Consider the following 24899-nt stretch of genomic DNA (forward strand, 5'->3'; position numbering starts at 1 on the left):
TGTCACCTTGCTTTGCTTTACATATCGGCTCCAATAGTCTCTACTGACATGTCAGGTTCAAACTCCTCCAGTGGAGCAGTTTCAACCAGTAAATATTTTTTTTTAAATGGATAATCTACCAAAGCACCACCAAGACAGCTTCTCTGTACAAGTCTGAGGGCTGATTTCAAGTGTGATGCAGCGTCTTCTATTTAGCTGTTACGCTAAGCATTGAGCCACGGACTGCTACATAAACAACAATGAACAAACATCAATTACAGTCACATTACTGATATATGATATGGCACAACAATCCATAGCAATTCATTTTCTTTACACTGTATATTATTGGCTGTACAATGTTAAATGACTACTGTAGAGAAAATGTAAACATTCATGACCTGAACTGCTTAAACGGTGCAATGTGTAAAACTGAGCTACTTGCTCCGAAAGAAATAGGTGCAGCATTTTACCTCAAATACTGGGTTCATACAATCATCGGTTACGACAGCAGGGCAAGAATACATCAAATTCAACCAAACTGCTGTGAGAGCCGGTAAAAATAACACTGCTGTCTTATAATCTTCGTGTGTGGCGTCGGCCTAGTGTGTTTACCGTGACACGCCGTACTCACTGCTAAGCAGCCTCTCGGCAGCAGTGAGGACGAGTTGAGCGTGCAAGTCGTTTCGTCGTCTCTGTCACTTTGAATTTGTTCCAATGAACAAACAAAACGGAAACAGATCATCCTTAACAAACACTCTAACAGCCTCACAGTCTGTTGATAATGATAGTTCATTTGTTTTTGTTTTCAACGTAAATTCTCGCAATATCTTACACATTGCACCTTTAAAAAGGCATTTACTTTCCAGAGCAGCCGACAGCCAGTGAAGATTGGATTAAAAGAGTCGCTTCAAAACACTGAAACCAGGCACTCGTCAGTGTTTGGCACAAAACTGTCCCTGTGCCTCAACAGAAAACGACCACAATCCACCGGCTCGGAATCACACAAAAAACAAGAGGGAGGACTGTACTGAAAAAAAGGGGAATGCAAAGGGCAATCAGTCTCTCGTGAGAGTGATAGTGCAGAGAAGGGCATTTATACTCCAAACCCATCACTGTGAATCAGAATCACACTGGTCACCTGGTCTGAAAGCTCATTCGTTTGCCATTTATGGAGAAAAAAAAACATTTTTGTTCTTTTTGGTTGCCTAAAAATATGCTTAAAACATACTTCGATCACCAAGTATACTTACATTCAAAAACTCTCCCCATAACACATTTGTGGTTACTTTGACTGTGATGTCGCTGCACTCACTAACAATAATAATAATTATAATTTTCTTTAAAAAAAAACATCAGCTCCTTTTCTCCTAATGGCCGTGTCTTCACACCAGCCTTGTTCATTTGTTGCGGCAGGAATCCACTAAGTATTTTTTAATCAACGCATAATTACATCAGATTGCTGGTGCAGCTCACAATTGGATTCCCTCACCTAACCCCATTAATCTGTGACGTTTTGCATTGCCTGGTGTCTGAGCGACATGAACGACTGACCAAATGACTCATAATGACTAGACTCGTAAATTCATCTGTGCACGTGCGCTGAATCTTGAAAAACAAACGAGTGAATGGTTCTCATTCACATGTGCAAAAGCTGAGCTTGTGAAGCAATGTGCCTGTATCTTTGTCACTTATACCGAGTCTTTTTAAGAAGCGTGGAGATTAAAAGCTGCTTAGAAGCTGCCGCTCTATTTCCGACTCATCACTTTCCCTTTTCCACGTCACTCAAGCGACACATCATCCAAGAGTGCGTGTGCCAATGAGGCGGTGCGTCTTTCTTTTGCTGCCGAATGTTTGCCATGAGAGTATTTTGTACAGCATGTAATGTCTGCATCACCGTTTGTGTGGGTCATATGCTAGACAGGTCGTCGTGACAGGAGGATGAGGCCCGGTGGGTTTTCGGGCTGCATCGTGTCAACATGGTGATCTGGGTGCTGAAGTTGTTGCTGTTGCCAATAGACGGATGTTGGTATTTGGTGTCCGAGCCCATGTATCTCTGCAGGTGCCACCTTCGCCACTTCCTCTTGATCTCTCCTTGGACCTACAAGGGATTAGAACAATAATACTGAAATACAGCGAGTGGTTTACCATGTAGTTTTTGTTTTTGCATGTGTCATTTTACAGTTGTGGCATATCTCATAACAGTAACTGAAACACTCATTTTGGCCGATGAATCCGCGTTATTCTTTCAGTCACTACCCAAAGCTCGTGACCACATGTGAGGGTTGGAGCGTGGATGTACAGGTAAATCCAGAGCTTTGCGTTCCAGCTCAGCCTCTACTGACGGTCCAGTACAACGCCCGCATCACTACTGATATGTTACATATCACAATATGAGCAACACGAGGAAATGCAAAAACCGCAAGATCATTCAACTAGAGAGGGCAACAGCTGATGAGCAACAGTCCGCCGTGTGATTAATGCATTTGGCACCAATTACGTGAAATAACTGGCAGAAAACAGCTCAAAACCGTTCTGTTTTACGGGGTTGCAAAACCACACATACCTTTGTTTTTTAATTTCAACAAACACTGAACAAGCGTCATGAAGGTTGGAATCAATGCAGGACTGCTGCATTACACTGTGTTAGTTTTAGCTATAATAAGTGTTCCTAATAAACTGGCAACTGAGTACTTTTGACATGGTGTATATTTTCATATTTAGGTAGAGTTAAGGAATAAACCCTTCTTGGGCTTTTTTGTCTCTTTACATATTATCTTTTATCAGTTATTTTATGCCATTTGTTTAATTGTGTTTTCATGTAAGTAGAAATTATTGTAATTTCTATCTTTTGTCGAAGTACACTGCCAAGGCTCACATCGAGAACGAGGACTTCACCGAGGAGAAGATCGGGTTTGGAGTGGAGAGCGTTTGCAGCCGAAAATTGCAGATTCAAATTCAGACAGCATAGTGTCAAGCCTTGCCATCCAACCCATCACTGTGATTCAATCTGGCTCAGCACTGGGAAAATAACTAACAGAGAGCCTCTGCAGACATTACCAAATAGCTCGCTGTCAAGAAGGCTGTGCTTTTTACAGCCCTCCCACCCTCCTGGCTGAGTGCAGAAAATATGCAGCGAGGAGGTCCAAGGGAGGCAACCAGCGCTGGTGACTCATACTAACAGCTCCGTCCACCTTTCAGGACTGTTTGTAAATGGAAGTGGCGCACAGAGAGGGTCACAGAAAAACTACAGATTAACTACATTTTCTGAGAAGCAACACTTTGCTATCTCTGCATGGAAATCTTTCAGCAGTGTGTTTATACAAACAGTGTTTACATCACTGTGAGGGGGCTGCCTACCTCTCCGTTGAGGAAGCAGTAAAGGACTGCGACTACAAAGCCCTAAATGGAAAGAAAAACAAAGTTAAAAGAGCAATCACAGTGTGTGTTGTGGTGAAAGCTCCTGTTATATCTGTTTGTATTGTCTTAACAAAATGTGCTAATTGAAGCATAACATGTGGCATTCATGAGACGTGAATGGAAAAACTATGCATTATGAAGGATTGTTAGTTTACAGTAATAATGAGAAAAAGGGATGAGAATAATGATAGTGAGAATGAGCTGGAAAAGGTTCCTTGGTTTCCAAACGGTCTGTAATGCAGCTGTGCTGTTTGGCTGCATTTCTACATCATTTCTCAATATGTGATGAACAGAAATAGCTGAGGGGCAGTAACACTGCCACTGAATCAGCCAGCAAAGGCCCTGGAGACCTGCCACGGTTTCTTCAGTAGAAACACTGGCAGGTCGGGGCTGACAGGAAGCCAAATCATTACTTGAATGAAGTTTGATTTGGAAATTCAAGAAAAAAAGTGGGTTTTGGTGTTGGATTAAAATTGTAAAATTACGATGCAGAAGCTTTTTAAAATATTTTTTTTATATATCACCAATAATGTTGATGTCATACCTGAAATGAACCCAAAATCAAGTCAAAAACCAGTCGTAGCTCAGTCTTCACTTGCTCTGGGATGAACGCAAACACGATAAAATTGATCCCAAACAGAGGAATCAAAAGCAGCGTTGACTTCGCCAGCCTCCTGAAACAACAAAGCAGAAAACAAAAACAAATTTCTCCCTCCGGTGAAACCAATTTTCAATCCGTCTCTATATATGCCAATAATGGAATGCAACTCTAGAGTACTTTTCATTTTACATTTCAGCTCCGAGGACCAGATATGGAAAAATACTCCATTAAAATTGTCAGTGGGAAAATAGCTCATGCATTATAGCTGGCTTATGAGATGCTCTCCATCACAGGGAAACACTTAAACACATAGAGCTCTATATCTCTGTGCAAAGTAGCTGCCAGGGAAAGGCTACTGTGCCGAGTACCTTGTGCTAAGGCGGGCGATGAATTTGTTTTCTGAAGTTGAAGAAGGATTGGTCATCCTTGCATTGCTTTGAGCATAAAAAGTTTAAAGTAGCCACAAAAACTATTTAATTTAGAGATAATGTTGAGCCTACAGGACATTTATGTACATCTTACTCTCAGCTTTGGAGATAATCCTTGTTTCGTAAATGCAGCTAGTTTTCACAGAATGTGGACCGAATTCAGCCCAAGACAGAAACCGTTGAAGTGGTGCAGATTTTTTCCGACATCCTTTCAGAGATCAGCAATATTTAATCTTATCTGAGCTAATTAATTCTACAAATTTACAACATGAAAACGAGTTATAACTTATATATAAATTATACTCACGAGTACTGGTTGGACTCATTTCTTCCGATATCTGGGCAGTTGATTTTCTGGCGAAGTATTCGTATGATGCAGATGAATAGAATAAAGTTCATCTGTGGAGATTTGAGGACAGTATAGTAGAGATATGTTACAATGTGAATAGGATTTAGTGCTACTTTTCCGGTACGAAATTTGTACATGGACAAGCTGGTTTCAAAGTCACCTCTACATGTTTTCAGTCTCTAAACTAATGGATATGGAGGAATGTTTTGCGACAGGATACGCCACGATATGCAGCTGCTCAAAACAGAAGCACATTTCTCTGCACTGGTCAACAAGTGATTCTGCTCCACTGCTCTTCCGTATGTTTGTGTGTCTGTTCACTCCGAAGATAATGTGAACAAGTTAGCCCAAATATTGGTTGGGACATGTCCTCACCGTCCATATGCAAACCTGTGCCCTTTTGCACAAACATCAGTCAGAGCGGCTGCAGATAAAAAGGTCTGACAACCAGGCTGCTGATCCTGATCCTAATGTGAAAGAACACAACTAAACCTGCTGTGTCTGCTGCCGAGCAAAGACCGGCAAAGCAGGACATCACCACAAAGTAAAAACGTCAAAAAGTACTCTGGTGTTTGGTATATTTTTTATACAACTTCCTAAAAACAAACTAAGATCCAAGTATAATCTGAGATTTATCTACAGGTAAGAACACAAAGCAGTGTCTAAATGTTGTGCTGAGAGGCAGGTCATTGACTGTAAATAATTGTACTTCTCACCACTTAACACACTCCACTGAAACTTCTCGAGTCCTGCTTGTTCAACTCATTTTAACCCTCCTTTTCACACTTCTTTGATAGTGTCTTTCTCACTCACAGTGACACACACACACACACACACACACACACACACACATATGTATATGTGTGTATGTATGTAGCTCAAATCAAGCAATCTGATTGGTTCATAGCCGTGATATAACAATCACATACCACTGCTATGACGTCCAATTTCTTTGCACTTTAAGTACCACTCCACGTCTTAGACGAATGTGTTGTCATAGTTGCTTAGTAACAGTGTCACATACAGTCCATGGTCACAAGGGAATAACTTCGACCAAAATGGAAGCAGGTTAAAGAAACAAAGTTAGCTGTTAAAACCTGTTACAAAATGGACACATTTAAGATTAACGGGCGCATGGCCATAAGTGTGAACTCTCTCTCCAGAGCTTCACGTCGGGCCGAACAACGCCCCCTTAGGTGATATAATCACAACATACCACAGCCTGTCGTGAGCTATTGCTTAAATAACTCGTGGCAAGAGAGCAAATAGGCATATTTCTAAAAATTAAGGCAGTTTAGTAGCTTAGCATAAAGACTGGAAGCAGAGGGAAACAGCTAGCTTGGTTTTATCCAAAGTTCATTATATCTATAATCCCTTTAAAGCTGACATAACTCTTGGATGAGCAAATAATGTCGAATCCTTTAACACCTAAAGCACATTTAAATGTCAGACTATTTTTTCCAGGGCACACTGCACATCTACAAATATTCCTCTCTTCAACCTCTGTAGATGAAGAAGACGATGGCAGGACAAGAAAGACAAATGGATTGTGATTATCCTGCCGTAACAAACTCTCAGTTGTGTCGACATACAGCAGGAATACCAAAGACAATATGGAGTTTAAAAGCATGCAGACAACCTACGCTGACAGGTAAGTCTAAGGTGCACTAATGATAACTGACAAGGATGTTTTCTTTCTCAGTGGCAATTACTTTTGCTTAGGTAAAGTCTGGCTTGAGAGTGTCAACAGCTGAAGGTGCATTGATGTTGATGTAATGGAAATTGACTGGACTTACCAGGATTGACGCCAAAATAGGAGTTTTAATGATCCACCAGAACACATCAGTGTTCTCGATTATATCCCAGCACCTGGTGGAGAATGAAACAATATTCATGCACAAGATGAAATCAAAGCAAAATCAGACGTAGATTTTAAACTGGACTCTAGCAGTCCCTTGGTGTTTATTTCTTACCCCACATCATTAAAGTAGGCTTTAGTGATGCTCCAAGCTGTGATGAAAATTGTTGGACCACCTAGGGACATAATAAAAAATAAAAAAAGATATATAAGTGTCCACTAAAGTTATTGCACCCCACTGGTATGGGTCACACAACCTGTGGTTGGTCTTCAGCTGAGGTCTCAAATAAAGACATATAAGGAATGCGTTCTCACCCCAGCCGATCAGAATGTAAGCCCAGAAGTACTTCCTCTCGGAGAAGAAAGAGACGGCCAACAATGCGTGAAGATAAAGGCCTTCCACCAGCAGCCAGAAGAAGCTGGCCATTATACAGTACTGGAAGAACACAATCACTACTTTGCAGCCAACCTGGCAATGGACAAAAGACACAAAAACATCTTACAATTTTAGTGGAGTGGAGGATATTACAGGGCAATTTCACTCCCTATTGTAGCAGAATTGCATTTAGAAAGTGGAAGAATACACATATTTATTTTCGTCTGGTGCAGACTGTAATAAATAAGCCGATCAGTTTTTGCCCACACAAAGGCATCACTGACTTTATCTCTGAGCATTCAATCACATGAATGAACCATCAGTGAATTACAAATGCTGGCAGGCTAATAGTGACGTAATAAACAAAGCGTATTCTGCATCACAAAAGTAGTCATTTTATATATAATATTTATAATATTGGCAGCTGTATTTCCTCAACATATGCCCAATGATGAGGATTTCTCCTCTGTGGCATTTAGATGAAGCAGAATGATGACTATGATGTCAGTGAGTAAAATACGGGACTTCCATTTGAACATGTGAAATGTATTTAAAGCTAAATTGTTTGTCCTTGTGAACCCTTTGTAGAGGATGTCTTATTAGAAAATATGTGGTACTATTTAATCAGTTACAAATGCAGAATACCAAACTGTCTTCTATCCAACATCAGTATTTCGCGCTGTGATATAAACAATACATGCAACATATAACATCTGTGAAATAGGAAAGTGCAGAAATGTTCCCGCAGATATTTCAGTGAGCAAAAGGACGAGAGCAGAACAACAGAAACAACCATGCAGGATAACACAATCAGCTCCATTCTGGTTGGCTGACAGCACAAAAAGCACAAAACTTCCATCAGGATGGGTGAATTCATTCAAAATTCAGTTTGCTGCTGCCGAACGCTGAGCTGCGAGGCTGCTGTTGAACTTGTTACACAAGGATGCGTATAAAAGGTTCATTTTACTAATGGTGTGGGTGGGCTGAGCTGATGTGTGTAGCGTGTCGCTCTTTGACAGGCTGATATACACTCCAGGAGCCGCACACAAGCTGTTTTAGGATCCCAGAGATGCTACCGGGAGGGCATCACGAAGATAAGAAAAATCAATACTGTGCACATTTTAAAATGTGGATAGTGACCCTGAATGCATTGAGCACTTTAGCAGGTGTAGCAAGGTGTGAGATGAGAGTAGGGCACAGAGGTAAAGGCAACACAAATATGATAAAGAAACAAAACCGAGTGGATATGAATAATGCAACAGCAGAAACAACCCACTGACATTAAAGCACAAACAGGAGCACACACACACACACAAAAAGCCACGATATAACAGTGAAAACACACTGCAAAATACCACTCGTCTTGACTCAACCTGACATTTTACACACATTGTGCGGATGTATACTGGCAGTACTCGTACAATAAGATGGGCATACCATAAGTCAATGCCAGAATACATATGGACTTGATTCTACTGCGAATGCTGTCTGCATCCACTCGGTGTCTCGGGGAGCGAAGGTCTTGGTGGTAACGTTGCTTTTACTTAAATTAAAGATCTGCACTGTTCTTCTACTGTTATTAGGAGGACCTGCTGAAGCTGGTAATCAATAGTGTAAAGTAAACTCTTCCTGACATCAGCTCGGCCTCTCATTCGTGGCTGGTGAGTTTGTTTATTGAGTCGAATACACCTAGGCTACTAGTAGAAATGTATACATTATTAATAATTCCTTCTCGGTTTGTTTTCTGGCACCCACTTCTTATACATGGATGCTAAGTATTAAAGCAGCTGGCAGTCAAGCTGACAGGGATATTGAGTAGTCTATAAAAATTGATTCCCACATGGCATCTTGAGGGGAAGAAGACTGACCCAGATGGGCTGCCTGAACCTTTGTGTTAGTTATAATGTGTGCAAACCAATACTCATTGTTTGCTGCAGCACCATATAAAAAAAAAGCCTACTACCAGTGGAATGTGGAAGAGCACACACACACACACACACACGCACACGCACGCACACACACACACACACACACACACACACACACACACACACCTTAAATAATGCAATTGTTGTAAGCCTCCCTACAGCAATTATATCATGAATGAATCTAATGGGTTGCAACGGCAAACATCTATCTGCAGAAGAAGGGTAATGAACCAAGCATGCCGAACACACACACACACACACACACACACACACACACACACACACACACACGCACACACGCACACACACACACACAGAAAGCGACAGTAACCGAGCCAACAGCGGTAAGGGAAGTAATGCCAGGGTCATGAGCACTGTAGCACCAAACCCGTCTTTATAATGTCCGTTTCAGCCGACCCATGACAGCAGCTGGCTCCTGTCATCCCTATAGTTCCATTAACGCTATGAAGACAGCCGGAGAGCTCGCTAATAAATACACTCAGAGGCCCGTCTCGTCTTGTGGCCACATCATGTAACATAAACCTTGTGTTCGCAGGCCCAACTGTGGCCTCGGGGGTCTCTGTGGGTGTGTGGCTCAACGGTATGCGGTGGGGTGTTGGTGGCGGTGGAAAGCTGACGGGAAGACGTCCAAACATTGTGGTTTGATATAAGTCCAAGCATAAAATGGATTGTAAACTTAGCATTATTTAAGGGTAGTCTTGTCCCATTGGTTTAACACTCCTTTGGAATGCCAGCTAGGCTGAGTTTTGACTCATATTTAAATATTCTGTAATCGTATTGTTTTTGTTGTCAACTACTCACGACTTGAGTATGACCCTCTCAAAATGAGTGTGATTGGTATTGCTGAATTAACCTAGGGCCCTGTTAAACCACCATTCTTCATGTTTCCATGCTGGAATACTATCTGGCTATTTGATCATAAAAAAAACACATGTTCGGAATTATTGGGGTCTTAAAACTAGGTTTTAAGCTGACACAGGGACTCTCTTCAAGACATCCTCGAGGTCAGGTAATAAATTGGGTCCTTGTTAAGTTTGTAGGTATTGCCCTTAAGTGCTGCATACTCCCACAAACAATTAAAGCACCGTATGCCAGGAACTTTATAGGGCCCCCTGGAGCTCTGAGGTTGGTAATATCGTGTGGCTTATTGGCCCTAAAAGTCGGGCTCTAATTTGCAAATCCTACTCATAAAGCAACAGAATATCTACAGATGCAATAGAGCAAGCTACTCAAGCTTGAAGCTCACATGTACTGTAAAACTTTGATCAAACTAAACTAAACTATGCGTTGACTTGATTTGGTCCTTTTATTAGTGAAAGTGGGCATTTGACAGAGCAACTTAAATTCCCTACTTACCCCCTGTCAAACATCTGGATGATAGAAATCTACATTTTCGTCCACATTTGTGTTATGTTCACCCAAACACCCGCAGCGAACAACAGACGCAATTTTGGCGATTCACTCACAGAGCCCGAGGAGCAGTTGTCCACCTCCCCGACGTCGTAGAGGACGACATCCTTGATGAACACGGCGATGGCCTTCAGGATGAATGACACAAACAGATGCATGTGGATGTAGTTCCTTGTGCAGTGGAGCTTCCTAGGATGCACAGAAAGAGTTGTATAGATCAAGACAAAGAGACAGCACACACACAATTCAATAAAGTAGGCTGATTAGGTTGAGAGAGGGACACGGACGTCTGCAGCTGTGTCAAGGCTCTCGTTAGGTCAGATCGTTTGTTTATGCTTGTTCTCAGGCAGCACATGCCCAATCACTTCCCCTCAGGAATCATTAAAGTTTAATCTCATCTCGCAGCCAGAAAAGCGTAACAACATTCTGTCACAGCAGTTTAAAATGACAATACCTGTTATTTAATTACATGCTTGTTTTCCTCTACAGTATCAAAGTGAACATTTCTGTCCAATTTTAGATATTTGGAGACGTTTTGTGGCTGAATTAAATCACAGTCTAACTTGTCGTGGCACATACTGAGAGAGAAGAAAGCTCAGCAGAAAGAAAGTGATAAAAATATCACGTGTGTAATAATTTGTTTTTATTTTGGGGGCAAATGTGAGATCTAATCTCCATCACTGTGCTGGATACAGACAACAGCCTTGTAATTTTCCATAATACAACAGATATGGTTTTCCATTCCAGAAGCTAGTAGAACGAAGGTTTTAGACAGGAAGTGATGTGACATCTGCTCAATAAAGTAAAAGCTTCTATTTTCAAGAGATTGGTGCAAACAGACCATTTTCTTGATCCCTACCTATAATCAGTGGTGTCTTTGAGAAATAGGTGAGACTCTCCACATCCCACCAACACTCATTAATACACCTCACTATTTAGCCCCTCGGCTCCCCTCGCCTCCCACTGCCCTGTCGTGACTCTCCTTCTGGCTCAAACCTGTTGTTTGCTTTGCTTTCACCTTCTTTTTATGATGACCTTGTCCTGGCCTGTGGCAAACAAAAGTCTCAGGTGGACACACTTTCACATCTTTGTGAAAAATAAGAAAAGAAGCAGAGGAGACAAATGAAACTTCTACAAAAAAAAGTAATTTCCTGTTTGCCTCCCTCTCTGTAAAGAAGGGTATATGGTAGAGAACGGCTGACTGGATAAAAGAATGAAAATACTTATTGCATCACATTACTTTGGCGAAGTGATCTTAGAGGATGAGTCATGTAACAAGCTAAAGGGTACTTTTGGGGATTTTTGCAGCTGAGCAAATACAGTGTTTTCAGTGACAAAATGCAGCACAAAAGAATAAATATGTGCACAAATGAAGACCATCCATCGATTATTAGACATTAAAGTTGTTTTTTTTATCTCTTTGTAACATTCTCGGTTGTTCAAAGCTTGAATCTCAGAAGAAGAAGTTACATACAATAAAGATAATTAGGTTACAAGTCATGCCCTGTATATATTGTTTATTAATTGTCCTTAAGGAGGATGTATTTGCTATCTAAAGCTGTGATCTCCGTTATCCCCGTAATCAAAACAGTAATGGTCTCCAAGAAGCTTATACGATCAATCCCCGACTTGTGAAATATCAAACGTCATTCTCTCTCATCCACTTTAATCTCCCAACCGCTGCAGACATGTGCCGTCAAAAGATCGAGAGACTGAATTGCAAGAAAGGATCATCAGGTTTAGAAGTATTTGTTTTTTTCTTTTTGCCTTTCAGTTTAGCATAAGCCTTGGAGCTGCACTGATCAGATATAATCAAATCCCAGTTCACAGTGTTTGATGTGCCACACTAAAATGTATTAACTGTCATGTTGTCCATATGCCCAGCAGGCCTACCGTCAATGTCATCACGATTTATGGTGAATTGATCATACGAACGCTCTCGGCAGGGTCCTGCAGCGGGGGCTGTTTTTGTTCTTTTTGTTATTTATTCTAGCCTTTTATCCTTCTTCTGACCACTTGAGGCAAGGAAACAGGTTCATCTATCAGGCATTATAAAAGTCAACAGCGCAAAGTGTTCAATACTGCAGGTGGGCGTAATTTAAAACCCTCACCGCTGCCTGGTTACCACAATTTGTGCCGCCATTTTAACTTTTTTTTTGTCAAAACTCTGTCAAATTAGAACACACAGACATAACAAACTTAAATTTAGATTGAATGTGACTTACACGTGGTGAATACATGTCCATAAATCTGCTTTCAAATCATAGAAAGACGCTCTTAAAACTGCAGAAGTTGCCTTGGAATCATCACGTTTTTAAGCTTTCTTCATCAGTGATAAAACAGCAAACAGGAACTGCTAACAGCTACTTCAGCATAGTTTTAATGGTGCCAATTTGCCTAAATGTAAACACACAGTATATGCTAAAAAAACAACAACTCAATGGCAATTTATACTTCCTGTTTATAGTCCCAAAAGCATTATGGGAAGCATTATGGGCAACATGCTATTATGTAAACCGTGCAAATTCTTGAACAACATACAAAAAACGTTATATATTTTTAGAACTTGCTCTTCATATCTGACTGTATTCCTACGTACCTGAAGATGCAGAGGATCACAATAGCTGTGGTGAGAGATATGAGGGAAACACTGTGGCCAATGGTGTAGCCAATCTTCACTTGCCAGAAAAACTTGCCCTGAAGAAAAAAAAACAAGTCAGTTTTGTAAATAAAAAATATAAAAAAATCATGAAAATAACTTGAAAAAAACGCTATTTAAAGTGATGGTTTCAAACTTTTACTTTTTACTACTTGACATCAGTAAAATACCAGATACTTTGCATTTTATGATTTTACATCATAAAAAAAACACGAGGTTATAAGATACAATTTACTGTTACATATTAAACTCCCTAATGGTACATAAGGTAAATCAAATTATCTCCGCCTCAACCAATGAATAGTAAAATGTTACTTACACATAATCCAATAATATAATATACTTGACACTGATAAATCACTCACTCACAGCAGATTCAGTACTTTTATTCTTGATACTTTAAGTACATTTTGCTGAAAATACTTCTGTTCGTTTACTTAAGTTAAGATTTACACTTCCACAAACTCTACATGATGACGAAGAGCATGTAATATCATTGAAAGGTCCAGAACACCTTCTACTCATGGACACTGAGGTGAGACTGTTGAGCCTAAACAAAGCCCACTAAAATTCATTTTTCAGACCTCTCTCTAATATTTTGTTTGTCTTACAGTCTAATACTGTATTTTACTATCCTCTAACAACAGTCCAAAAAAGGGTCAAAAGCACTGCCGGGCTCCATACAAATACAAATGGATCTGCTGACATATACTCTAAGTGTGACTGATTTACTGTAACAGCACACTGGATTTTATTTCAGCACATGTGGAGCTTTTCAGAGTAGCCTCACAATGTTGCTGCCATGGCACTGCATGTTTTCTGCTTGATGAAGATGAGATTAAGAGCACTGCATCCTGGGGCACACTGAGGTATCAAGTATGCAGAAAGACGGACATCGAATCCCTTTTAGTGTACTTCACCATCCAGGTCCCTCCTGACTTCCTCTGTGGCATACTAATGAGGCCGCCTCAGAGAGCAGAGTGCCCACCCAGAAAGCTTTTACCACCTGTAGTTCACATCCACTCTTCACCCTGCTCCACCTCCATCAACACAGACAAGATCAGCTCTCTCTGCATTAAAACTGAACTAAATAAGAGCAACATTTGATCTACTTATTCCCTCCCCAACCCTGAAGGCCACATGAACAACCCCGAATTACTCATAATGCAGATAATAGAGGCAGGAATTATGAACTGACTCGGCCTTATCAGTGAAAAGTGTGAAAAGTGCCGTCTTCAGCAAACAATGAAGAACGTTGACTTATCGGTATATTCATTTTAAACACAGTCAGAATATATTTGGTTTTTAGGACGTGCACTCCTTATTTAGGAGCTTGAAGGAACAGTTCAACATGTTTTGGCCAGGGTTCAATATCACTGTCTTGTCTGTGGGTCTCACTGGCTATCGTCAATATTTTCAAAACGACTCTGGCTCGAGGATATGTGTAATGTGAAAGGAGTCGCTCTGTTACCAACCAACTGATAAGTATCACCTAACTCTGCAGTTCACCCCAGACAGACACAGTTAGTGACTAATTGCTGAACACAGTGCAGCATTTAGCAGCTAAAGAGACAAATAGGTCCCTCAGGAGTTGGTGTGGAGAGTAAATGCTGGACCTGCATATATCAGGTGGCCAGACACCCGTCCAAATGAAAACTAATGTTGCTGCATATCTGCTGGATGTGCATATAGGCAACGTTTTGCTCACAAGTTCACCACATCATCCAAAAAGGAGATCATATTTCAATGTTGTGTTGACAGCTTGTTTCCACTGCTAGCAGGCCTAGCTTAGGTAGACTTAGCAAGATTGGAAATCAAGTCTCCACATTAAAAAGAAGAACCTACCAAACCCTCTCAAGCTACCTAATTGAAATGAAGTTTGGAATTTGATTAGTCCATACAATAACAGAATGTAAAAATGACAATTTGTGGTTTTTACAGAAAGTTCAGTGCATTACATTTATCTTGTTACATAATCAGTTGAGACTCTGCACAGACATCCGCTAAAATTTGCAAATTGCTGCGTTACATTTCTGTTTGTCTGTTGTGTGATGGCCCCTCTGTGTGGAGTTTGCATGTTCTCCCCGTGGCAGCGTGGGTTCTCTTCGGGTTCTCCGGCTTCCTCCCACAGTCTAAAGACATGCAGCTTAGGCTCTAAATTGCCCACAGGTGTGAATGTGAGCGTGAGTGGTCTCTATGTGTTGGCCCTGCGATAGTCTGGAGACCTGTCCAAGGTGTCACCTGTCAGCTGGGATCGGATAACAGGACAAGCGGTTAAAGATAATGGATGGATAGATATAATGTGTTAACTAGTGAGCTTTACAGTTGCTGGTAAACATATTTTGGAGCTTAGAAAAGAGCCAAGCTAGCTGTTTTGTGCTAAGCTAGTTTAGGCTAGGCTAATTAAAGCCAGATAGCACCAGCTCTCTACGTAACACACAAGAGAAGTAGTGACTTTTTAATATAACTCTAGACAATAACGCAAAATAAGCACATTTCTTACAGTAAATTCTTTAAATAAAACTCATCAGGAGCAAAACACATTTCTTTCTGGATGTCTTGAAATGTGCCGTTTATTCCACCAATACTATAAAAGCCAATGTTTTTCAAAGCCCTAGCATGGAAATAGGCCACAAATGTTTTTTGAGTGTTATGCTGTTGTGTTACTTTTATTTTATTTTACTAAATCACTGCAATTCATAACAAAAAGGCAAACACTGCAGTCGTGACACCAACAATCACCAACTATTTTCCTGATAGACTCAACAACAACACCCACCCACAGAGAAAAGGGAAGATGTTCTAATTCAATTCTTCCTGCCCACTGGTTCTCGGGATGGTTTCCCACTGTGCTGCCGAGTCCATTCACAATGGGTATCTGTACTGCTGCCTCTCATAGAGGGCCGTGTTTTACTCACATCATCGCTGGTGCTGTTAAGATTGTATCCACAGTTCATGGCGATGTCAATTGGATGCATCTCAGTCCAGCCGTCTGCTGTGCAGGTCTTGGAGAGGTTGCCTGGAGATGGAGATGACATAAAGAGGTCAGAGCCACCCAGACAGTAGATTTCCCATTTACATGCTCACCAACTTTGTTTGAAATTGGTCCAACACTCCATGTACTGCTGTGAGACGTACTGTGACATTGTCAGTGACCTCATATACTGGGTTGTTGGGTCGCTGCAACAAAAACCCTACAAAACCTCAAACCGCTGTGTGACTCTCTCCCGCTAATGTGAGCCATTACTGACTTGTGCATTATCCGTGCCGGCAGAAAGGCACATATAACGAGGACTACGTGAGTAGTTTGTAGGCTTGTTTTCTGACGAGCTGGAGTGGGATTTATTTTTTTTACCTTTAATTTAGTTTCTACAATATTTTTCTAATTCTTGACTTAACATTGTTGGCACTTAATCATGACCCTCTCTGCTGGTGATGCAATGTGCTTCACATTTCTTCATTTGTATTAATATTCATTCTCTATCATCACGATTGTGTACAGTCTTTGGCATGTCCTCCCGTTTGCTGTATTTTCTTTTGCTTCTTTTGTGGATTGTTTAAAAAGCTCCGTAGTCAAGGAAACTCTGTCTGTAACTAAAATGCAAGAAAAAATTGGTCACAAAAAAGAAAGATATGATTGCTAACGGATTACTGTAAGAAAACTAAGGTCATCATTTCTTCCCCCTACATTCGAAATAACCTCCTATTTCTCTGCCAAAGACTTTTTGTACTTAATTGCAGGTGTACCGATCTGAGAGAAGAGCACCAGAAATAGTCTGTCATTTGGTTTATTCATGGGATTTATTAATGGTTTATTCATTATTTGTGGGGCACCGGGGGTTCATGTAAACAGCTTATCCCAAGAGACCTCAACCACAATGTGACTGACAGACAAGTGGCTCTGCGTAAACTTAGCCAATTAGAATTAAATGTTATATGCAGGCGATGAGATGTGGAGGGAAGCAGCAGGAGATTGTTGTGTAGAAGTGCTGCTCATTCAGGAAGAGGTCGTGTGATTGAAATGTCGTGTTTACTACGATCGCTGCTGGGGTTGTATTTGAGGGGTATGCTGGGATGATGTTTGTGAATTCCCCCTTATTTTGTCTTTTATTTAGTCCGCAATTCACTCCTTTATTAACCACTTTCATGGATGTGTAGGTTTGGTCCACACCATAAGGCCCATGCCCTATAGGAAGGAACGGGCTGAGTCCCCCTAAAGATCCTGAATGGAAACACTGACTGAAGTAGATTTTGAAGTCTTTTCAACAGATTTATTGCTGCATTGCAGAATGGAAGAACGAGTTATCCTCAACTCAAGGCCATTTCACAGACAGAGTCTTGCAACGGCTTTAACAGTTTCACACATGACAATCCTTCACAAAGTATTGCTTTGTTTTCATGTGCAGACAGACTGTATATAAGAAGTGGACTCAGTCACTGTGACCTCACCCATTGATTTGTGGACTGCCATTTTAAAGTCCTGAGTTCGCCATTTTGGCAGTCGCCATTTTGTTTTTTGAAAGTAGAAGTGACGCGAAAGATATTTCACCTAAACATTTAACATAAATGAAAATATGGATCCCTTTGGTTATAGCTTTTATTTTTAGACAACGACATTTCCGAAATTTGGTCTGAGGAAGGTTACATGCTTTTATTTTGTTCTGGTAAACAAATCAAACATCATTTAAAGTGAAAAAGAGAGGAATAAGGACATCCCTCCAAGCTGGGTTACTGTCACCTGAGACAACATTTCTTTTCACATCAGCTGTCATTAAAAACAAAACCTACAGTAAAGTTAAGTAAAAGTCAGGTTATTCCTGCTCGACATTACTCATTTTCATTGATGAGCAGTGGAGGAAACATTTTTTTTCACTCTAGCTTTGTTTTTCTCTGACCATCTCTGTGGAAAACCTGTCAATAAATTGAGTGAAACAGATCCAGTAGTGCTCAGAGATACAGGAAGGGGATGATCGATTAGACATGAGTGATGACTGCATGTTTTCAGATTTGGTTTCTTATTGTAACGGGTAAAAAGGGCTTTCTCAGTATTTGTCTCCGTCTACCTGGAAACTCAATACACAGACGATGTATACAGTTTCCCTAATAGGTTTCTGACAGTTGCAATAGATTCCAATCATGAGTCAATATTCTCTCAATCTACTAGATTAGGAGAAAACATTCATTATAAAAAACCTTTTCCTAAGCATTAGTGGTAAAAGGATAAAACTAGAAGAGTCTACAACCCAGCAGCTCTGTAAGGCTGACGACAACATAATCTGACTCACCGGATGTCGCCTGTATCAGTCCACCACTGTCCGCCATCTCATTCTACTCTTCTTCTCCTATTTTGCAAGGGCACTAGTGGTGTAACGGACCAACAACAACTAGCAGGAAACACCAAGTACAGCTGAGGCTGATGACATTGTCATTGGTTTTGCAGGTATGTGGTCATAAAGCAAAGTATTTGGAAGCTCAGCAGACATATCAACCTGCCATCAGAGCCAGAGTTTGTGAAGAGATTGCAATTCAGAAAGTGAGTCAGAAAGAAAGTGAGTCAGAAAGAAAGAGGGAGCTAAACTTTGAGTACAAAAGAGTTTTACTTTATTTTTAAGAGTTTTAGAGAGATTTATCTGAGCTCTGTCTGTTTGTCTCTCCAGCAGAGTTTATGTCAAGCTGTGTCTGTTTCATTATATTTGCCTTGAGTCTTTTTAGCGGCGCAGCCTTCACAGGAGTTAATCAAACCTTCACCGAGTCCCTTTTTCCATTATTGAGATTTTACGAAGCACTTTACTTTCGCAGAAGGTTTCCAAAAAGAAACCCATGTTTTTTGTCTTTTTTATTTTTTCTAACATTAAAGTTGTGAGTAACACAAAGACACTTTTCTATACTATGATTGTAGATGCAAAGCATATATAACACTCAGACGAGCAGACTAAGTCTGCTCTCACAACAAAGGATTGATTGCTGTGATGTCGGCCGAGCTGAGAAGTTTAATACTAAATGAGACTGGCAAGAAAAACTTTAGTTGTAAAATGGCACAGAAATAATGAATTGCTGAATATTCTCATGCTGAAAACATGAAAATGTATGTGTATTGTTTGTCATGTTGTATGGAAAAAAATAAAAAATAAAAGAATTCCAAAATGACAACCCTCCATGTGTCAAATGGCCAATGTCCAGGGATGTTAAGTGAAAAAATGGATTTGCTTAGTTGCTACCGACAAGTGTTATTGGTAATCACAAAATGCACTATAAATGCAAATGTAAACATATTGCTCAGACCATTAATCACTGTGAGAACATAACATTTAAACATGCAAAATAAACAAACTGTCTTTCCCACTGTACACATCATTTAGTAGATTATGTAAGTATGACAGACTAGGCAGTTGTCAACTATCTATTCAGTTCTGCCTCAGTGGGAAATAAAGAGCTCAGAGTGATAATCGATGTGTTCATTCTCCATTCATTCTGAGCGAAGAGGAATCAGACTACAGATTACAGGGAAAAAAAGTGCTTGTTCAGCACAAAGTTTTGGAGCTCTTATGGCTCCCAATTAGATGAGGATATGACGCCACCTCACAAAGAAATTGTTCTAATTACCTACAATACATATAGTGGTAAAAGTGTCTTTGATACTGACGTGTCCAATTGAAAACCGCTATCACAGAGCAGTTTACTAAAAACTCAAACCCTAAGTGGTGGTCTATCATCATCATCTCACAATTTCATTCAAACCACTTTTTTTGAATGATTTTTGCCATCTTTTTTTTTTGCCTCTTCCACGCTGCCATCAGTACACGTTCAGTTTTAAAATAGATCCTGTCACATTTCCCCATGACTCCAATTTTCAGTTTGACACTCTGAGATGCTAATGTCTGTATGAGCGCAGTAACACTCCCAGAAGCGGAAGAAAATTCACACCTATGCGTGCACAAATGGCTCTGGGGAGAAAGACCATATTTCAAAATTTCACTGGCTGTTTAAGAGGTTATGGAGCTGCTTTTTTTTTACACCAATAGAATATGAAAAAGGTATGTGGCAGCAGCAGAATTTCAGGTTCTGAGATACAAAAAGAAAAGAAATGTATGGAAAAAGTTGCAGGAGAAACTTACAAGTTAATCATGATTTACACCGCATCATCATTTTAAAGAAACACAAGTATGGTGAAACATTAAAAACATGATACCACTCTCATGTCCATTAAATATGAGCCCCATTAGGTGGATTCAAGGGAAAACAATATTTAGGATTAATTCCCCATTTTATTGTATCTTGAGGTGGAAGAAAGTTCAGTCTTGAACTGTGAGAACCAGACAGAGGTGCACAGTAAGAGAAACAAAAATAGACAGAGAGGGAAATTACAATGTGCATTTACATCAGTGAGTCTGAAGCTTTTGTCTTTCTGCAAATATTCCCGATTTAGTATCTTATTCATCTCATTAGAGGGTCGTGTGGTCTGTACAGTATATATTCCCCAGTGAGATGACGTCTGTAAGGTAAAAGCCCCATCAGTTATGAATAGTTGGATTATAGCACATCTCCCGTTCAGGGGGAAACGATGAGCACTGACATGCTGGGTCATAGAGTCAGAGGCACAAGAGGAGCAGGTAAAACGCTGGAGGGGAATAGTCCAGAGGTGTTGGAAAGAATAAATTGATATTCAACAGCAGAGATGTCTGAAATTGACTCTTTGAGAGGAGGAGAAAGGATATGAAGGACTGGTTTGGGTCAGGCAGCATCGCAGAAAACTGGAGTTCATGCCGATCTGCACCGCAGTCCACCATGATGTGATGTGTGTTTGATTCAACAACCGACATTCAAGTCGAGTTTACAGTCAGTCAGCACAGCAGGCAAAGAAACCCCCGTAATATTTACTCTGGCTTTTGCTCTTAGTGCAGGTTCAGCCTGCAATACTGCCAACTTCATTTTGAATTTGCTTGAAAAAGTCTCACTATGTGTAGAGCATAAGAGTAGTACAAAAAGAAAAAAAACCATCTAAATGGCAATAACCAGTTAAACTCAAAAGCTGGACAATAAAAAATGAGATATGATGGAGGTTTGTTTCAGAGCGCAGCAGCCACAAGGTTGTAAATATGGTCACCCCTTGAAATTGGACAATAAGTGATAACAGCAGGTGTCTGATGATGGAGGGAATGAGAGGTCTTAAGGCAAATAGCGGCATTAAAGGTCAAATGTATCATGGGGAGGTGGCAAATATAGTCTCTAAAAAACATCTTAAACATACAGGAAATCACCAGAGAGAGGTCACAATGTATACACTACAGATGAAAAGTAAAACTACTCCCATGCCTGTACGTTTAATATGAAACTACAGCCAGCAGCCGGCTAACTTAGCTTAGCACAAAGACTGGAGGCAGAGGGAAACAGCTAGCATGGCTCTGTCCAAAAGTAACAAAATCTGCCTTAAGAGGGCCGCTAAAGCTGACAAATTAACAGGTTTTATTTAGTTTGTTTAATATGTATAAAAACAGTGTGAAAACAATTTAAATGTTGTGTTTTAACAAGGTTAAAGATGGTTGTATGATGCACTAATGTGGTATCCAGTTCAGGAGTGGTGAGGTGTCTTATAGTGTCTGCCTCCTTCTCATCCCTAAAATGACGTTGAGATGCAGAAGAAAGAAATCACCATTTATACAAAGGAGTGACCAGAAGGAAATGTCTATTCATCAGTAACGCCAAGCCTATATCACTACCAATGTCCCAAAAAAACAATCAAACAAATGTGTTTCGAAGATGTCATTTGTTGGGACTTCACTAACTGAAAGTTTCTACCCACTATCGAGAGCAGCGCAGCATGATGTCGTGATTCATTGCAGCGGTCAAACAGATCGATGGTGACGTCAGTGTCATTTTCTTTTATTCACCAAGGCTCCAGAGTCAAGAATAGAGGCTGTTGTGGTACACTGAAGAAGAAAAGCAAGTCCCAGGTTGCTGAGAGATCAAAAGGTTTGATAATGCAGGTATTTGCCATGTGCGATTTAAGTCCTTGAAAGCTTGCAGGCAACAGAGGAGTTGACGCGGCGAGAGTGACAAACAAGGACACAAGCTTTTCAAAGAAAGGGAAGGCAAATGAAGATTTAATTAAAATATTCTCAGCGATCTCAAATGCATCAAGAATAATATCAAACCCTGTAAATGCAGTAGACAGAGTTGAAAAGATCGAAGGATGTCTTGGTCGACAAAAAGGCGATTCAACAAAACACAATCTCAAAGTGTCTTTCTTTTGCTTCTTAGGTTAGTGAATCATCTCTCTTCCTGCCCTCTCTCGCCTGTGCTTGTTCCAAAACAACGGTTTCGGGATGAGCTGGATTCCTCCTTGTTTTCTTAGACCCCGACTGTAATCTGTGGCTGAGTTTACGTGCACATGTTTTTAAATCTGGCCCACGTAACGGCTACATACCGTTTACAGTAACCTGGATTAACTTGTTATCTTGGGTTTGAGGTAGCTGGAGAACTAACAATAAATAGCACAAACTTGATCTCTTTTTTTAATGCACCACACAGTTCATACGGTCAGCGCCGTTATGGATAATCTTTTTATCAGAACATTAACGATAAGGCGCACTGGTAGAGAAGAATAGGAGGGCGGCCAATTATTCTCGCTCTTTGAATTGATGACAAATGTAAAAAGATGTTAAATTTTACAATTGATTCTTGTAAATACCAACGATGTCATGATGCTCTTCATGAGGCTCATGAATTGACATTGTTCGCCCCGGGCTTTCTGTAGGGTTTCTAATCATGTTCTGATGTCCACAGGAGGTGATGGAGAAACCACCATGTTTGATAGCTTTAAAATGTCCATTTGCATGCAAGCAACACATTAAATCTTCAGTCAGTATCTACCCAAAGGCTTGATTGTATGCAAATCCACTTCATATCAAAATATATATAAATGTATTGACCAGCCCTGAGCTAATAGCAGAAGAAACTGACAGCACAACTTTCAGTTTCGGCACCTAAAAGTTTGTTTGCCTCAAAATAAATGACTCCACTCATACAGTTTGATTAAACAACAGATATTTACACCAAGAAAATTGTCATTTCCTTCCTTGAATTAATTTTACTATGCAACATTTATCCATTTTTGATACAATGATAGAAACATATAACAGAGAACACGTTCTTCATGCATGTTGTATTTACATCAGGTAAAGGAGGACGTGTTTACCTTTGTGCTCGTCGCTGAAGTAACTGAAGTAAGTGGGGCAAGTTATGGTCACGACCTCTCCGACTCTGGCTGAAGGCCAACAGGCGATGATATCCCACATGCCTTGGCAACCTGCCAGGGAGGAGACAGTACCATTAACATGGCATCACTCATATCATGACAGACAAACGCATACATGCTTAAATCATGTGCTTAACACAGCAGTATTCTTTCAGTTTTGATCCAGAGAGAAAAAGATAATTGATATGTTGGTTCATGTTACACATTTGATACAACATTCTGAGTTTATCCATATTCTCTAATTTCAATTAACTGCTTTAAATCCAATTCAAAGACCGTTAGTCACTCATATCTGTGCAGGCTGGTTGGAAACAATGTCAAACTCCAAAATATGCTGCACTTTTATAGAATCACTTCTATTTTTTGTGACTGTTGTGTATTTCCATTTATTCAAGGCTCATTTTTATAATTCAGAAAACCTTTTATTCCTTAATTTTATTTTGGTCAAATTTAAGTCTCCAATCTCACTTCCTTTTCCACGAGCATTCGGCTAAAGAGTGAAACCTGCACCACCACTACCCCTGGTCGTTTTGTCTCCTCTGACACCGCGTCTACCGAGGCATCTTACATAGGACAGGTTTGTTTGTGACTAAATGTAGAATCACACTCCTATTTTGCAGTTTACAGCAATCGTTAAACTTTCTTTGCAATCTTTTCTGTATTTGGAATTGAAGTCAGAACACCGTGCAGAGTTTGAAAGAAAAACACAAGTGACGAACCATTTCTAAGACAGATTGATTGAGACAATTTCTGTCAGAGTGTAGACAGCTTCTTCTTTAGTTCTGCACAATGATGTGTGTATATGTATATGTATATGTATATATATATGTGTGTGTGTGTGTGTGTGTGTGTGTGTATGTGTATCTAGTGCTACTTTAACGTTGGACACCCGAATGCATAAACTCTCAAGAAATAGTTATTTCTGTGCCTGTTCTCTTGCATGAACGCAAAGGAATTGCAGGACCATCTCTATATTCAAAATGTTGCATAACCAGTCTGTGAACGTATGGTTCCTCGCGTATGCACACACTGCTAATTCATTTATTAGTGATGTGAACTGTGAGAGCTACCTTCCTGTTGAGGAAGCAGATAGGGAAAAGAGAGATGAGGGTCATTGCAGAGATAAGGAGGAGCACTGTTTGTGTATATTCACTTAATGCACTCTGCAGTGTGTACAGTACCTAATATGTTTTAAATGAGCCCATATGGAGATATTACTGTGTATTTCTGAGCGATGTTTATCCAGAGTAGAGGTCAGACTCTATAGTATTTTATATGTTTCACTTACTCCTGCCGATACAGTGGGTGAACCATGGATGTTCAACTCTCACTTCACTCCTCTATGACAGACACTGATGTTATCATTAAATACTTTCATGACCTAAATATCCAATCATAACGTCCTTCAAGGTTATGTTAATGTTTTAACCTGATGATGTCCATCAGGAAATAGTCCTTCCCTCACTGGCTTTAATGGCTCTGCACGCTCACACAGGTGTTTTTAATCACTGAAGGCTGATTAGACCTCCATTCAGGCCCACGATGCAATGCTCAACATTTTATAGATGTGAATATTACAACTGTGTGACACTACGCCTGTCAGGGATGATGAAAA

General features: G+C 40.2%; 1 protein-coding gene across 1 annotated transcript in view; it reads right to left on the reverse strand.

Moving 5' to 3' along the window:
• Positions 1-1888: 1888 nt before the first annotated feature.
• Positions 1889-24899, reverse strand: part of vipr1b (vasoactive intestinal peptide receptor 1b) — a 30694-nt gene continuing 7683 nt past the window's right edge. Inside the window, exons 3-13 of the mRNA XM_076080398.1 lie at positions 23225-23335; positions 15948-16048; positions 12970-13067; positions 10427-10559; positions 6951-7104; positions 6751-6811; positions 6574-6646; positions 4736-4827; positions 3944-4073; positions 3340-3381; positions 1889-2080 (exon numbers count right to left, since the gene is read on the reverse strand). Coding sequence (XP_075936513.1) covers positions 1889-2080; positions 3340-3381; positions 3944-4073; positions 4736-4827; positions 6574-6646; positions 6751-6811; positions 6951-7104; positions 10427-10559; positions 12970-13067; positions 15948-16048; positions 23225-23335 — 1187 coding nt within the window. The remainder of the gene's footprint in view (positions 2081-3339; positions 3382-3943; positions 4074-4735; positions 4828-6573; positions 6647-6750; positions 6812-6950; positions 7105-10426; positions 10560-12969; positions 13068-15947; positions 16049-23224; positions 23336-24899) is intronic.

Source organism: Anarhichas minor, unplaced genomic scaffold, assembly GCF_050575085.1.
Source record: "Anarhichas minor isolate MPS153535 unplaced genomic scaffold, ASM5057508v1 ptg000074l, whole genome shotgun sequence".
In the NCBI taxonomy this organism is placed as follows: Eukaryota; Metazoa; Chordata; class Actinopteri; order Perciformes; family Anarhichadidae; genus Anarhichas; species Anarhichas minor.